General features: G+C 51.3%; 2 protein-coding genes across 10 annotated transcripts; both read left to right on the top strand.

The window, feature by feature from the left end:
- The first annotated feature begins 690 nt into the window (after positions 1-690).
- On the top strand, positions 691-3560 carry LOC117848121 (protein phosphatase 2C 51). Its single transcript, XM_034729442.2, has 3 exons — positions 691-1633; positions 2783-2888; positions 3003-3560. Exons 1-3 carry the CDS (start codon positions 875-877, stop codon positions 3332-3334), a joined length of 1197 nt encoding a protein of 398 aa, XP_034585333.1. The 5' UTR covers positions 691-874; the 3' UTR covers positions 3335-3560.
- Positions 3561-4428: 868 nt separating this feature from the next.
- Positions 4429-11554, top strand: LOC117848122 (uncharacterized). 9 transcript variants are annotated; one of them, XR_004638805.2, is made up of 6 exons: positions 4429-5317; positions 5448-5942; positions 8227-8719; positions 8969-9075; positions 9495-10346; positions 10762-11554. XR_004638805.2 is itself a non-coding variant. In XM_034729446.2 (6 exons), exons 3-6 carry the CDS (start codon positions 6258-6260, stop codon positions 9999-10001), a joined length of 816 nt encoding a protein of 271 aa, XP_034585337.1. In that variant the 5' UTR covers positions 4431-5317; positions 5448-5942; positions 6064-6257; the 3' UTR covers positions 10002-10119. The 9 variants fall into 9 exon arrangements, 6 of the variants coding, with proteins under 6 accessions (XP_034585337.1, XP_034585338.1, XP_034585334.1 ...); XR_004638804.2 differs by having other exon boundaries at positions 4431-5317; positions 5905-6349; XM_034729446.2 differs by lacking the exon at positions 10762-11554 and adding an exon at positions 6064-6349 and having other exon boundaries at positions 4431-5317; positions 8227-8336; positions 9495-10119.
- The last annotated feature ends 5347 nt before the right edge of the window (positions 11555-16901 follow it).

Consider the following 16901-nt stretch of genomic DNA (forward strand, 5'->3'; position numbering starts at 1 on the left):
TATCCCGCCACCATCCGGCCGCTGAACCCTCGTTGTCGTCGCCAGCCGCCACGCACGCATCCACACCGTTCTCCGAGTGCGAGTGCAGCAGCGTTCAAACATACCTCCATGATGTGTCAGTGTGTCATTGCTGCTACTAGCTCAGTAGCTCCGTTAAGCTGGCAACGACCTCCAACTGCTTGACGACGAAATGCCACGATTGTCTTCGAGCCCGATCAAATGCTATTGCTTCATTGCTAGAGTGAAACGTTACGGCCCGTTCTTCGTCCGTTCGGTTTCATCAGAGGAGGACGCGACGGACGACGTAGGAACGTCCGAACGGAACGTTTCCTTGGGCCGTAGAATCTGCTTTCTTGCACGGAAAAGCCTGTGGCCTCTGGCCCCAACATTTGTCCCGGGGACGCACAGTCAAATCGCGCGACGTGCCCCACACCCTCTCCGACGGCCCCTGTGTCCTCCACGTAACCCCTCGCCGCCCCCACCACCGGGACCCACGCGTGACCCGGTGGTCCAACCGCTCTGGACCTCCCGTGCACCCGCCCCACCAACACCCCGGGTCGCTGCGGCCTCGGCCCCGCCCGTTCCCCTTCGCACCCGGGGGCCGTGGTCCATGGACCGGGCGCAGGATATTTTCTCCCCCCGCGCCGCAGTGCATCGGGCGCGCACACGCCACGCGCCCACCGGCGATCTCGCCCGTCCACGTCCTCGCGGGCCGCCCGCGGCGCTGGTGGGCATCCGGCCGCCCGTGCGGGATCCGACGGCGGTGGACGCTTCTCCTTCCTCGGCTCGGTGGCCGTATTAAACCCCACCTCTCGCCGGCCTACCGTTTCTTCTTTCTCCATTGCTTTTAGCGAGGCGGGACGGGGACGGACTCATGAGAGAGACCAGCGCCACCAGGGGTGAGGGCCCCGTGTGCAAGGCCGTGGCGGGCGGGGATGGGGACGGGGACGGGAAGGGCGCCGGCGCCGTGGCGGCCTCCGCGCGCCGCCGCCGCCGCCGCCTCGAGCTCCGGAGGCTCGGGCGGACCGCGGAGGCGGCGGAGGAGGGCGTGTCGGCGAAGAGGGTCCGTTCTGGGTCGGACAGGTCGTCGTCCGACTCGTCGGTGGAGGCGCACCACGGGGCGAGGTGGCCGGCGTGCCTGTCGCACGGCGCCGTGTCGGTGATCGGCCGCCGGAGGGAGATGGAGGACGCCTTCTCCGTCGCGCTCTCGTTCCTGGCCTCGGCGGGCGCGGGCGCCAAGGGCGGCGGCGGAGGCTCGGACGGGGAGGAGGACTTCTTCGCGGTGTACGACGGCCACGGCGGGGCACGGGTGGCGGAGGCGTGCCGGGAGCGGCTCCACGTGGTGCTCGCCGAGGAGGTTGGCCTGCGCCGCGGCGTCGGCAGCTACGCGCGCTGGAAGGAGGCGCTGGTGGCCAGCTTCGCCCGGGTGGACGGCGAGGTCACCGGCGGCCTCGCGCCCCCGCCCAAGCAGGCCGCCGCGGGCGCTGACCCCGACCTGCCCTACCACACCGTGGGGTCCACCGCCGTGGTGGCCGTCGTGGGGCAGCGCCGCATCGTCGTCGCCAACTGCGGCGACTCCCGCGCCGTGCTCTCCCGCGGGGGCGTCGCGGTGCCACTATCCACTGATCACAAGGTACGTTGTAGTACGGGTGCACACCTCACAAATGCTTAGATTAACACGGCTAATGACACTCCCTGATGGGCTGATGGTACTTAACGTCTCTAATACCTCGGATTTTTGTTTAATCGATAAGCTGATCTGCGCCCGGGAAGGATCAGATCTAATTTTCTAATCACTGGCGGTACTGGTACAGGTTTAGTTTAGCGAACTAATCTAGTCTCGAGAATGTTCCTGCACCGCACAAGCATCAGAAGACGACGATCTCGTGTCGTCTGCTCCTGGCTGAGTTGCGTGGTGCCAAAGCTGGCCGGCCGGTGTCGGTCAGTGTTACTAGCTTTGTGCAGAAACGGAATGGGCCGTGGCGAATTTTCCGGCCCGAGGTGGTTGCGGTTGGTGGGGCAAAGCGCGCAGCGGCATTCTGGTTGAGTGGTATCATTCCTTGCTCATGAGACGGGAGGCCACGTAGGTGATCTCCCTTGGGGAAGAAAGCGAGCTGGGGTAGCCTAGTGCTGCACTGCTGTTCCTCAATGAGCCGAGTGTTAGGTCCAAGCACCTTGCCCCCACACAAAAACGTTTTCTCTGTTTACGAAATGCTCTGTCTCCAAGGCCCGGTAGGATCTAACCCCGTGGTCGGTGCTGTTCTGGCAATCTGGCATATGCTTCATTTGAGCAGTGGGTGCCAACCAGTGGCTATTCCACCTGGTACCCCACGTATGCCGAAGGATGCAGCCTACATCACAGTAGGAGCGATACACTTTTGCAGTGTGAAGATACTTAAAATGTATGTTCTGCTAGCAATGGACGTGGCTAGATGGTTAGATGGAATGGGAGAAGAAAGTGCTCGATGTGTTGCCGAAAACAAAAATCATTTTTGTAGACAAGTTTTGGTTGCCGAACAGATGAGAGAGCTTATCGTGGAAGTTACTGGAAGTTACTCTTTTTAGTACGAGAATGACTTATCTGATTTGGATGTTTAAATTGCATCGTATCAAGGTTCAGTTCAAGGATTACTTTGTGTTGAGATCTGTAATAAACGGTTTCTCAGAAGAAGAAACTGCAAAATCTGCCCCGAAATTAGCATTAGGCATGGCTAAGCCATGAGCAGTGCTCAGCAGTCAGCATGAGTGATCTAATTAATGATGCTTTGTTCTGACTATGCAGCCAGATCGGCCAGACGAGTTGCAGAGGGTGGAAGCGGCTGGGGGCAGAGTCATCAACTGGAACGGGTACCGTGTCCTGGGAGTGCTTGCAACTTCTAGGTCGATTGGTAAGAACCTCCATCTCCTTCCATCTTTCTTAATACTAAGGAGGATAACTGTGCAGATGCTCCATGTAATCAGCAATCACCCTGAACGCATTTGTGCCTCGATACACATTTCAGGTGACTACTACCTGAAACCGTACGTGAGCGCCGAGCCGGAGGTGACGGTGGTGGACCGCACGGACCAGGACGAGTTCCTCATCCTGGCCAGCGACGGGCTGTGGGACGTGGTGTCCAACGAGGTGGCGTGCAAGATCGCCAGGAACTGCCTCAGCGGCCGGGCGGCCTCCAAGTTCCCCGAGTCCGTCGCCGGGCGCACCGCCGCCGATGCCGCGGCACTGCTGACGGAGCTGGCCATGTCCCGCGGCAGCAAGGACAACATCAGCGTCGTCGTGGTCGAGCTGCAGCGACTGAAGAGGAGCGGCGGCGGCGGCGGCGCCGGCGCGGCCTGATGATTTTAGTTTACTGAGGCTTTGAGCATGTAGCTGTAGCGGGTAGATGATGACAATTAAAAGCATTTGAGCATGCTGAGAAGCTGGGGATTAAAAAGGGTTCGAATTTGAACGGCATGGTGATGCAGGGTGTACATAGGGGAGCGGTGTTGGATGTTTGAGGCTCTCGGTGTCCTAATCATAGCTATATGCCAATTTATTATATTCTCTTGGTTCTTTCGCATCATATGTGGTGGTAATGTTTCTTTCTCCCTATTTTTCTTTTAAAAACATTCTTTCTCCCGGTTGGCTACCGAGCAGTTGATACAAGTCGGTTCGGCAGCACTCGATTTTCAGGCAGCTTGGGACCTTGACTCCACGAGTACAATTGTTCCAGGTTAACAAGTTTTCTTCAGGGTTAAGAAGACTGCTCGAAAGGGAGCGAGAGCCTTGTTTGAGCCAGGTGTTAAAAGAGTGGTTTCTTGCTTTATGTTGCTGTAGAGTATTGGTTCTTTTCTGATTCTGCAATCGTTTCTGTTTTGCTTCTTGACTGTTTGGCACTCGGTAGTCCACCTAACGTTGATTGGGACTGCTTTTGAAAAGGTTGTGTTGTGGTTCCACTGTTTGGCAGGTAATTGCCTTCCCTATATGGTTTCTGCTTGTACCTTGAAGAGGAAAAGTCACATTTTTATTGATAGCCGTGATCGCCTCTGATTTTGTCCGCAACGGCAGCTCTTGCATAGAAGCAATAACAAGTGGGACAATGGCAAGAGTGGGCCTTGGATTGGGCCGTGTTTGGTTATTTCTTACCTGGGTACCCTATTCCGGGGGTTCCTCCGGCGACCATTGGCGTGGGCCACGTCGCCCAGAATTTGCGGCCGTTCGATCGCGGAAATCCGGACGTCTATTACCAGCCAGGCAGGCACCTCGAAATTTTCAAAAAAGCCCTCCACTTTTCCTTCAATTGACTTCAGGTCCATGGAGATCCTCCGTCTTCACTGACTCTCGTTTATTTTGCTTTCGGACCCCTGGGGTCTGAAATATTTCAACAGAAAGAAGAGAAAATTCGGAAATCGCCGTCGTTTTTCTAAAAACACCCCCGCTGCCCACACCCGGCGACGCGCGTCCAGCCCTGACCCGCGCTCACCCCTCCCATTCATCTCCCTCTTCCTCTCTCTCCTCTCCTCCCCATCGCCCGTTTTCTGCGTCGCGCCGCCGTCGTCTCCCTCCTTCCCTCCTTTCCTCCCACCCGGCGATTGCTCGGACGCCGTCGTCACCGCCCAAATCACCCTCTGCCGCGAGTCACACCGCGAGCCTGGACGGGGAAGGCGGGGATTTGGAGGATGGGAGGCGGAGGCGACGCCAGAGGCTAAGGAGGCGGTAGACCGAGGGAAGGTATGTGCGGCAGCGGGAAGGAGGGGAGGGGAGGAGCGGGCGCCAGCGCCGCTGGGATGTCGCCACCCTGGCCGCCACCGCCTGCGTGCGGCGCCCTTGCAACTGCCAGCAGTGCCCCTACCATGTGCTTGCCAACGCTTGCGCGAGCTCGCCCTGTTCGCGGCCCCTCCCTGTGCCACAGGGACCCCACCGGAGCTCGTCGCCGTCGGACCGCGCTACCTGAAGCTCCTCCATGACGGATCTGGCGTAGAAGAGGGGGAAGAGGAGGGGCCGCGGCCACGCCCTCGAGCCCGTCGCAGCTGCCGCCACGCCATTCGACGCCCCAAGCCGCAGCCTCCCTCGTCCCCGCCCGCGCGTGGACGCCTGCTCGCGTCCTAGCCCTGCGTCGTGTGCCGCTGGCTGCACGGCACGCGGCCTTCCACCACGCGCTGCTCTCCACCCCCACCGCGGGCCTCGCCCGCCTGCGAGCGGCCCCGGCACCTGCGCGCTCGGCAGCACGGAGCTCCGCACGCGCGACCGCTGGCGCAGCGGCACCCGGACCTCGCCGTCGCGGTCGCTACTCTGTCCCTCAACTCCTCAGCCAGGACGAACCGCCGGCGATTCGACGTGGTGGGTTGCTCTAATCCCGTCTTCCATCTCCCCATTGGCCTTGGTTAGCGGCAAAATTCGTCATTTTGTTGGTTCTTCCCGGATTTCTTCTGTCCTCGCGCTCACTGGCTAGAGCGGCGTTGCTCTCCAGCGACGTAATCACTGGCGAGGACAGTGCTGAACTGCGCAGCGCGGCCAAGCGGGCAGCAGCGCCATCCAGCGCGCCAATTGCTTCCACGGAGCGTAGGCGTGCAACATGCGTCCAGGCCTGCAGGCTGCAAGCGGGAAGCAAGCTTTGGGTCACACGGCCAGGCCTGCAGAGACAAAGGAATTTTTTACGCTTCTTGCATCTGATTCTTTACTTGCCATCAATGTCCTTTTATTTTTCCTTTGGTGCGAAGTGCGCCTTACAACCACTAGCACGAGCATATGGTAAATTTTCCAGTTTAATCTCTTGTGAACTGATCCTTTGCTTGTTATACATGTTCTTTTATATTGCCTTGAGGTGAACTGTTCTGTACACTTACTAGCAAAACCATATGGCAAATCTCCCGTTTTCAGCTCTTGTAATTTTCTGCTCCTCTCTTATTACTGTTGCACTGAATCAGGTAGCAAGAGGGAAAAGAAACAGCGACTAAATGGACAGGTAAAGAGCTTTGCTCTGAAATGCTTCTTCATTTTCATGAGAAGATCTATAAGGAAAGATTACCCTGGAGCCGAGCGCCTGTTCAATACTGCCTTTTCTGCTTGCCATATCTATTTGGTAGTGGGCTTGATGGAGATTGGCCCCTCTGAGGGGTAATAAGCATTTTGCTCTCAAGAAGCTAGATTCTGTTATGTCATCTTGGTGGCCTCTGGGATGGATGCATCCAGAAATAGCACTACATTTGGATGGTGATGGCAAGTCGGAAACCTAACAAGGCTACATACTGAGTTGGACCCTACTCTGACATATCCCTATATGTTCCGAGCTGCATCTTTTAAGAAAAGGCAAGGCGTTGAAGCTGCATTGATGGAGATCAACCAGATCCTGGGATTCAAGCTCGTACTAAGGTTCTGTTGCTACCTTGCTCTTAAGGATTATAGAGCTGCCTCATGTTATGTACAGGCAATTATTGAGAAACCATTTGGTTTTACTGGTTTGTCCTCAGACCAGTAACACAATCTCTAATGTCAAGATTTGAGGAGAACAAAATTTACTGGTGGTATGCTATTCATCTTTTGTCCTTCCAATCTTAGATATTTTCCCTTTTTATGAATTATGAATGAATGGATTGTCAAATTATAATCTCTTTCTGATTGTTTTTCTTAACTGACGTTCGAAGAATTTAACAATTTAATAGAGAGAATTCCTTATATGACATCGAAAAAATTCTGGTTCCCTATACGACACTAGAAAATTTTCTACCGCCCTTATTTGACACCAAGAGTGTATTTTTATGCCTTTTGTGACAATTCCATCCATATGGCTGTTAAGTCCAACTTAAAAAGACCCTTTTACCCCTCTCATTACAAGAGTGACGTCTTCTTTTTTTCCAAGAGGCAGACTTAGGCACTCAGCATGTGCACATGTAGAAATTGGCAAAGGGTTGGAAGGGCCACAGACCACAGCGAGAGCAATGAGCATTGTCCATGGGCCCCGCATGACAGGATTGGAAAAATAAAAATGGGAGCACCTTCGTCTTCCTGTGTGCAGGAATCAGGATGTCTCTCTCTCTCTTCTCATCTTCTTAGTACTTGCCTCGTCTGGCAGCCCCTGAGCCCCCACCTGCGTGCCCTCCTCGGGTTCACCTTGCCAACTTCTGCAGCTGTCCAGCTTTCCTTGCTCACAGCCTCAACTACCCGCGGGCGAGTCGATTAGCTGCCGCTGCTCCCCATGTCAAGCGCCGCTGCCGAGCTGAGCCCATTGCAGCTCCACCAAGCTAAGGCGACGCTCCACCGGGTTCAAGGATGGGAGAGAGAAGACCAAGCGTGATGGGGAGGGAGCGAGAAGATCGAGTGGATGAATTTCAGATGGCCTGGTTCTCAAGGGTACTTTGGGGCATAGTGGAAACAACTGACATGCTCGTTGGAAATTTTAACGGAAGTGAGTAACAGAGCTAACGGAAGTGCCACAAAAGGCATAAAAGATGAATCTAGTGTCGAATAAGGGAGGTAAAATTTTTTGATGTCATATAGGGAATAAGAATTTGTTTCAGTGTCATATAAGGAATTCTCTCAATTTAATATTGCTATACATGTCTATGTAACCCATAGAAGTGATCACTTTTTTGGGACGGATCTGATTAAAAATCTGACTATCGAGATTTTCTAATTTGGTGTCCAAACTTTTTCAGGTACACTTCAAGGTTCATTTTAGCATGTGCTTTATTATTTTGCATATACATTGCGAGTAGGAAAAAACACAGATGCATATATAAAAAATCATATGAATGGGTCATGCAGGCGCAGGTAACTGCAAGCAACAAAATGAATCTGCCATTTTGCAGTTCTGCTGGTTAAAAACTGGCCAATTAACCAGGGCATTATAAATATATTTTAAAATTAGATATTTAATAAAGCTAGGTATACATAAGATCCTGACATCATGTCCATAACAGTGTTGCTTGAAACTAAACACTTATGCTATCCTAAGTGTTTACTTCAGATTTAAAGATGAAAACGATGCTTTGATGCTTGAATCCAATTCTGAAATGCTGTTGTAAGGTATTTCAAATACTAGATTGCCCGCATTTCCATCAAGCTCCTTTACTAGACTATAATATACATAGGAAATCTGTAATTTTTAGTGCCATTGAAAGATTTATTCCTGAAAATTTGTAGCACCAGACATCCTTTTTCTCATATGCTTGCTAAATCAAGTGATTGAATTACCATATCCTCCTCCTCCAAAACTTGATTGGTAACCGGACCTCTTTGTTTCACATCAGGATTTCTCAGGGATACTCCAGTTTGGCAAATTCTGGCTTCAGGTGGAGGTGGATTTCTCGTCGCACCATGGGGCTGCTAGTGAGGCGCCGGTGCAAAATCCAAGCCCGTAGTAAGAATCACACAAAATCCAAGCCCGTAGTAACAAGGCTTGTTTGCTATATATGTTTTCCACGTATAAAAAAACTCCCTTCCCCTTGTCGAATGCCGAAAGAAAGTCCCTTGGATTTGTATAAGCCAAGCTAGCCAATGTTTCTTTGAACTTATATTTTGGGTGGAATATCGAGAATTAATTTGTTGCTGACAAAACTTCAAGGGATACAGAAGTTGTTGCTTTTCAGTGATCAAACAAATGTTACCAGTCTATTATGAACTTATGGTTCTAGACTCTAGAGGAGCTAGCGGTATCCACTCAAATTGATGTGAATGTGGCATGTGATTCGAGTTTTAGGCGAAGGAACTCGATTTTGGAAGGGATATCAATCTCACTGTGTGGTAAGCTCCACCATCTTAGTTCCATTGGTTGGGGAGATTGATGAGAGATTGCACTGTTTTGCAAAAAATATTTGTGTTGTAACCTTAGTTTTTCTTTTCTTTTCCTAAGTCAAAGTAAGTCCTTATTTGAAGTTGTTTGTGTTCTTGCATGAAAGTTGGATGTTAAACAAATTGGATTCATCATTCATCTGTGTATTTTTCCTGTTATTGTCTGTGTCCTTATTTGTAACCTTTCATGATGTGTTGCAGATGGATCAATTACTTCACGGGATAATCTTAGTGGCTCACCCTGCCAACAAGATGATACAACTCAGATTGGTGAAACAAATGGGTATTCATGGCCATACTTTCCAAAGGTATGTTTATAAAGTGTTGTTGATTATGGACACTAATATTGCAAGAGCACTCATATTGCAAGTATCACTGAGTGCTTGAACTGCAGAAATTTGTGGACCTATGCTAGATTGCTAGTTAAATAAAATAATATATGAACAGATCTCTTAACCATGCCGTCTCATACTACATATGTGGAATTGCTTCGTTCCAACTGTTGCAGATTTCACTCCTCCCACGAAAGACTGTCTGTCATTGTCATGAGTTTCTGCAATACAATGTGCTTTGTTCCTTCAAAAAAATACAATGTGCTTTGTACAATCACGAACAGAACACCTAGGATAGAATGTTATTCCATATGTTTCTATTGAATCTTGAATTAAGTAACCATTTACCTTTGCAGTTCTCATGTTGAACTTATCTTTCATGCTTGTGCATGCAGGATATCTGGCGTCTTATACATTCGTTAATGCCATTGCGAGATGCTGCCCGCACAGCTTGGGTGTGTCGTGGCTTTCTATATTCCTGGAGGAGCTTCCCCAACATCACTTTCAGTAATCAAACATTGGGATTGACTGAAAATGCTCGTGGAAAGGATGAAATAGCAAGAGATTTTACCAGAAAAGTTGACCGCATTATGAAGAATCACTTAGGCACTGGTGTGAAGACACTCAAGCTTTTGGGTGCACCAAATTACAATAGGAGGTACCATCGTTTTCTTGACAGTTGGCTCGAGAAGGCTATAACACCAGGCATTGAGGAACTCAACCTTGCTCTGGCTGAACATTTCGTTGCAAAGAAGTACAAGTTCCCATGCTCAATTTTGTCGAGTGGGAATGGAGACTCCATTCGCCATCTTTCTCTTGACGATTGTGCCTTTCGTCCAACAGTTGGGTTTTGGTTGTTTGAGAAGCCTGGCGAGACTAGACATGTTCTATGTGTATATTAAAGGGGATGAGTTAAAGTGCCTTCTTTCCAATTCTTTGGCTTTGGAATCCTTGGATCTCGCCTTTTGTTGTGAGATAGTTTATGTGAATATACCTTGCCTTTAGCGGCTAAGTAGCTAACCCACCTGTCAGTGACAGGTTGCGACAAGCTGCGACTGATAGAAAGCAAAGCTCCAAATCTCTCCAATTTTCGCTTTGACAGTGATCGCCACGTACAAGTATCACTTGAAAAAGCATTGCAGGTGAAGAAGCTATACATCAACTGTTATGTCCCTGTTTGTTAGAGTCGCGCTGAGCTTGCATCCAGCACGCAAAATCTTGGAGCTGGTTTACATCCAAGCAATAAGGTATTGCTCTGAAGGCTATATGGGTATAATAATATTGAGCTCTTTTACGGTACACAATACTACTACTTAGTGGTATATAGTATATATAAGATAGAACCGCTTATTATTATGCATAATTTAGTAATTATTATATTGTAAAAAGTGATAATTCAAATGGAATGATCTTTTAAACTTCATTCTAGTGTCAAAAATAAAATTATAGTGATGCTATTTGTGTGCTTTTACCATTATACCCTTATACTACATGTATATACTACTCGTAACATAGGTGAATGTTTTCATACTCATACCATGGTCAGATGTTTTTATACTAATCCTTTTTGAACACTAGTATAGCTTATCATTGTGCACCGTAAAAGAGCTCATGATATTTTAGAAGTCATGCTTGGAACATAATTAATTTGACCTCATGCAGATGGTCAACACACCGTTGGTACCTAGCAAATTTCTGTACCTCGAGTGCTTGAGTATAACTCTTGGAGGATCGACCATTGCTCAGAGCTTTGATTATTTTTCTATGGCTTCTTCTCCTTCCTTGGAGACTTTCATCTTGGATGCAAGTTTGTTTTCCTTCTGAGATTTGAGCAACCATGATGGAACCCTTAACTGAAGGTTGTCTTTAATTTCCATCTCTAGGTATCACAGCGACTCATGGAGCATCCCATATATGACAAGATTCGTTTTTTCTCCCGAGCGAGGAGTTGGGTCTACCTAACATGTGAAATGCTCAGAGCCTGGCTGCGCTAACATGTCACATGTCACACTCACATCCTCGGCTATGCATGAGGAGGAAGTAGAAGAAAGCTTTCGCTCTGTTTTGGCTACAGCACATGCTTTTATTGGTTTGGAGCCTTGCAGTTGATTCCCACCTGTTGCTTCCTCTACAGTGTGGCAATTGAACATTACGGTCAAATCTCCATAGCTAAATTGATACTCCTTCCGTCCTAAATTACAATTCGTTTTGATTTTTCTAGATACATAACTTTTACTATATATCTAAACATAGTATATATCTAGATGCATATATGTATCTATAAAAATCAAAATGAATAGTAATTTAGTACACAGGGAGTACGTGCAAAACAAGCTGTAGCATGATCCAAGTGCATGGAAGTATGCTAGAGTAGCATTCGCTGCATGTACAAACAAAAGATGTGCATATGGGCCATGCGAAGTAACGAGTGGCATTTCTTAGCCCAGTTCATTTTGGTCCGTGGACCGAATCGTTATTTTTTCTTTTTGCGGAAAATGGTGGACCAGATTCCTGACTCCAAGTTTACAGCCGGCTTACCATCGTCATGGCATCATCCCATCCCCACCCCACGAAAATTGAACATCTTGCGGCCCACTTTCTGCGGTCTTCCTCTAGAGGAGAGATCAGCATATTTGATTGAGTTGCTGACACACACACGCCAAGCACATGCCCATCACCATCAGTTTTTTAAGAGGAGAGCGCGAAAGAGAAGCCCGCCACGTCCATGCCCGTCGGTGGGTCGACGATTGGTGGAACAGGGCCGTTCGTACGTGCTCAACAATGATCATGATTTTTCTTGGCTATGCATGATTGGGCCTACTGGAGTCCGTTCCGTACTTCCGTGTCGCCCACCTTACAAGTGTATCCTCCTCCACGTTCGTGGACACCCCAGCTTCCCCCTTTCCATCACGAAACCGAAGCTCAGCTCCGACCGTTGCTGCGAGCAAGCGACCTCTGCCAACTGCATGCCTTTACACAGCACAGTTCCTGCCTTCCTCTATCTGGATGATCATCTATCGACTTGGCACCCTAATTGTGACGTCTAGCACAGCACTACAGCATGCTTTCTGTGCATGGGTCTCGGACAAGCAACAGCAAGAGGTGGCGATCTCCTGGCACTGTTCACCTCTGCCAAAGCTAAGCCCTCCTCCAATGATACAAGAAGTATCTAACTTTAAGCACTCTAGGAGATAACCCTTCCAATAATCTAGCTCTTAGCACATAGCCTATAATATGAATGGTCTCGTATGTCATCCTCACGTAATCTTGAAGCGTGTGTATGAGACTATCTTTTGATCAATAGACAGTTCTTCTCTCTCCTATTAAAATATGAAAAAATATTTTATGAGCTATGAGGGCTAATCCGTGCGCTCCATCGGAGTTAACCAACCAGGTTTTGGTTCGGGACCCAGCAGTTGAGCCGTGCCCATCACCGCGCCTGCCGGTGCCAAGTGCCCACCTCTCGCGCGACGCCGAGATCGGCAGATGAGATGAGATAGGCCGCTTAATTCCCCTGCCAGCAGGGCGCGCCTGCCACCGGGTCAATTAATACCAGCCACGACTTTGGTCCGAAAGGGACGCCACTGTCCTATCGCTTCCATCTATCTATGCAGTATCTGCACTGTGCTACCGCTACGTGTGCAAAGTCAAACCCCCTCGGATAAACACCCGGTTCAGCGCAATCATTGAGCTCGAGCAGTCAGTCACCCGAGCCCGTGCCCCTCGCGCCGGGACGCCACGCCACGGCTCCTCTGCCGCTGCCGCTGGTTGTTAACACACATCACGGGCGTGGCGGGGCGGTGCTGGATCAATCAATCAGTTCCCAGCCAGTCAGCCATTCAGCTATCGATCCGCTCTCAACGAACTTCCTGTAGTAATGGAGCTCGGAGCACCGGTCGATCGAGCTGCCCGCAGGCCGCAGCAAAAGGAACGCCCGGCCCAGGGAGAGTGCGCAGTGCCCAGCGGCGGCTGCGGCGGCGGCCAGGTTTTTCTCCCTGTTTGACCAGCGCGCGCAGCTGAGATGGACAGACAGACAGACAGGCAGCCGCAGCTCTCGCCGTCGCGTCGAGCGCTCCCCCATCTGCTTTTGTTTTTTACTCGCCCGGACGCCGCCCGCGCGGCCGCGCGCCGGACACCTGTGCAGCTCCGTCGCGATCCGCCCCCATCGCGGGCAGCCGGGGCGCGGCGCGGCCTTGACAACGGAGAAAAGGCGGTGTTAATTGCGGCCCGAGAGCGAGACGTCACGCGAAGCCAGAGCCCAGAGCGCTACGCGTCCGGATGGACTGATCGGGTTGCTCGTACGGGTGCGGGGGAAGCGAGAGGGAGGCGCGCCGGTGCCGGGGAGCCCTCCCGGAAAAGCGTCCGTTTGGCCGCATCCGGCGCCCGAGCGCGACGCGACGGCGACCGGCTTGTGCGACCGCTTCATCCTTCCCGGCGCCGGAACGGCCCCCGCGTTCGCTTGTGATGGCAATGGCACGCCGCGCGGGCGGCCGTGGGCGGCCGCAGAGGCCCAACCGGCCGCGGACACGTACGCGCGCGGCGCGCCTGGGGCCGCCGCGTCGCTCTCGCTCGGGCTCGCCTCTGACCGCTCCGGTTTGACGTGAGTTTTGAGAGTGATAATGCTACTCCCCGGAGGCCCTGCACAGGGGGGGACCGGGGGTCAGTGTCCATGTTCCAGAATTGGCGGTGGGCATCGTAGACTGTTGATGCACTGTCTGCCAGGGTGTTTGTGTGCATGGAATGGCGTATCAAAGTCGTCGAAGCTGATCCGAACCAGAACCGTGGCGCTTTATAAGAGGGAGTTTCAAGTCTTATCGGCCTATGCAACCTGCAGGCTGGCACGACCGCAAGTCCAGAAAAGGAATATGGCTTTTCAAAAGTTGGAAGAAATTTTGCTCACGGAGAGGATTTCTCGTCCCAAGCAGAGCAAGTCATCAGACATATGGCGAATCTGTGGTCGCGCTACTGTTACGTGTGGCGTCCAGCCTAGGACACAGGGCGAACGCACAGCCCTGTAATCCACGTGTGCCGAACGTATCATCATCGTATGCACGAAGCTCAGTAGGAACAAGAACAAACAGGGCGCATAAAAACCATAGCAAGCACGCGATCGTCCAATCTAATCCATGCCCGTACAATACAAGTTTCAGTACGGAGGCTAAAATTGTGCAATAACAGATCAACCTCCTCCTGTACGAACACAGAGCAATCAGGCCGGTAAAAACACCGCAATGAAGCCGGCAAAACCAATGAATCAGCTCGGCTGGTTCGCATCTCAGACTACCTAGCTGCTACACGAGCTAGACTAGGAAGTCAAAGAATTCTAGACAAGGGTTGCTGTAGCCACAGCGACGTGTGAGCGGCGAGCGTCGCTGAGCGCCTGAGCCCCCAACACGGCCATTGACTTCCACGCTTTGCTTCCTTCTCCGTCCTCCCAATCGGCAATCTCCCTCATCCTCACGCGGGTTGCTCTCGGCCTCGCCTTTTGCGCTTCAATGCCCGCCAGGTTCCCATCTGAACGCGACGCCACCACCCCCGCCACGGGTGGGTTCGCTTCGCAACAGCTCATCGCATTCACTCCGCGCCTTTTGGCTCGGCATCAACAAGAAACCGTGCTCCTACGGCGAGTGGCTTGCATTGCTCTCTCGTTCTCGTTGGCTTGCTGGCTTTTCTTGCATGCGTTTCGTTTGGATCGGATCGGATCGGAAGGAGTTGTCCTGCGTTCTGCCGTTCAACGAGGGTACCGATCCGAATCTCTTTATCCGAGAGGGACGCGCCAGGATTGACCACACTTTTGTTGCCTCTGTACTTGTCACTGGTACTGGCTGTACCACATTCGGCACCAGGACGCCAGTACTCCTGTAGCATTTCTTTCTTCAGAGCTAGGAGCAGTACTAGCTGCTCGTATGTGGAATTGCATCTTACAAGTTACAGTACGGGCCAAACAAAGGAGAAATCGAGAGCAATGCGTCCTGAAAAACTCTCAGAAACCTGATGATACTGCAAGCCGATGTTGATCTGCTGATGGACCCTAACAGGGACATCAATTCAGGAAAAAAAAAACAAGGGCAGAGGCAGAAAGAATTAGATCAGATCGATCGTGTGAACAACTAGAATTTGGCTTGGCAATCAATCAGGCAATCGTGAACCATGCATGTCCGGTCATCTGCGGGCCTCAAGACTGGACAAGACGGCCGGCCTCTGGGACGTTCTTCAGTCAGATGAGCCATCGGGGGTAGGTCGAGGTCGGTCGGGAACCATGCTGTTATGCTGCATCATCGAGTCATTTCATGGCCCCTGTGGGGGCACGGCACATACACACACACACGCCTCACGAGTCACGCCTGGTCCCTGCCATGGCGCCTCCCCTTTGACTTGGCACGTATCTATTCAATTTCATTCCTGGCGACTGACGAGTGATGAGATCTGAGCTGGCTGGCAAGCACTGCATGATGCTAGCATTTCCCTTGCCACAGCGACGTGTACAAAACCGTATGGATGATTGATTGGTTGCCAATCATGCTTAAGTTTTTTTTTCTCATTTCTTTAGATTTATGGCAAGGATATTTCCTCAGCGTGGTGCTCTTCACAACTTCAAATTTTTTTTATCGCATACGCAAGAGAATTGCGCATCTTACAACAACGCGCATAGGGAAGCGTTTGAACACTTGCTAAGATTCTATTACAGAATGCGATCAACCAAGCCTGAAAGAAAGGCCGATTAAGGCTAGAGGGGATTACTCGCTCACTAGACAACGCAGGTCTTTTGCTCGATCAACCAGGTCTTGCTAAGGTATTCCCTCATCCTTCTGTTTTGATATTTAGGAGTAGGTGATCCATCTGCAGTGGAGCATCTGTGAACACTCGTGCATTCCTCTCTTTCCAAGAGGGCCTTTTAAATGAGCAAATACTGAATTATGCTAAAGGCAAAAAGAAGAAGACGACGACGACGACGACATTCAATCATGCCCTGGAAACCCGCTTTCTAGAATTCAAAATACGTGTCTTGCTAGTACCATGCTGCTCAAAACTGTCACTTTTGGTTCAAGTCTCGGGACATAAAAATGGCGTTCGACCATGAAAGGGACGTGAGCGGCGAGTTACGTGTGTGAACAACACCGTCCCCTAGATGACAAAAGAGCTCTTTCGAGTTGCCTTGCTTCATCATCAACCTTCCTTCAATGAGTTCAATCCTTCTTCGTCTTCCACCGGGACCATGCCACGGGACACCAAATCAGCAGCATCGCTTGCACTCAACACCTTCTCCCATAGTTGCTCAACAGGATTCTTACTGCAATTACGTCCCTGTGTGAGTAAACATTGAGGTTACGCAAGCAAAAAATACTCGATAAAGCAGCACCATTTCGGGATTTTCACCAGTTCACCTGCTGTAGTGCTGTTGTTTCGTTTCTGCAGTGGAAGTACGGCGCCTGGACTCGTCACCAGATTTTTCTCCCACGGGTCCGTCGCGTCGCGTCCATCAGGTCGCCGGTTCCCAGGCCAGTGAGCATTCTGCAGCGGCGACCGGCGAGGGGTGCCGACCGCCGGCGTGTCCGCGGCTCACGGTGGACGGGTTCCAACGACGCCGACGGGGGACAGGCACAGCACCGCCGCGACGAGGACCGGAAACGTGGCGCCCGAAAGGCCGATGTCTGTCACCGCAACCAATCCTCATAAATGCCAAAAGTTTGCTTTTGGGGGCCTTCACGGCTCCCCTCTCTCCTCATCTTCTGTTCCGACCTTTTGACGCGCCACAGCCCCTTCCGCTGACCAGCCGCCACGTGTCCCTGCTGCACCCAGCG

This window comes from Setaria viridis, chromosome 3 (assembly GCF_005286985.2).
Source record: "Setaria viridis chromosome 3, Setaria_viridis_v4.0, whole genome shotgun sequence".
NCBI classification, from domain to species: Eukaryota; Viridiplantae; Streptophyta; class Magnoliopsida; order Poales; family Poaceae; genus Setaria; species Setaria viridis.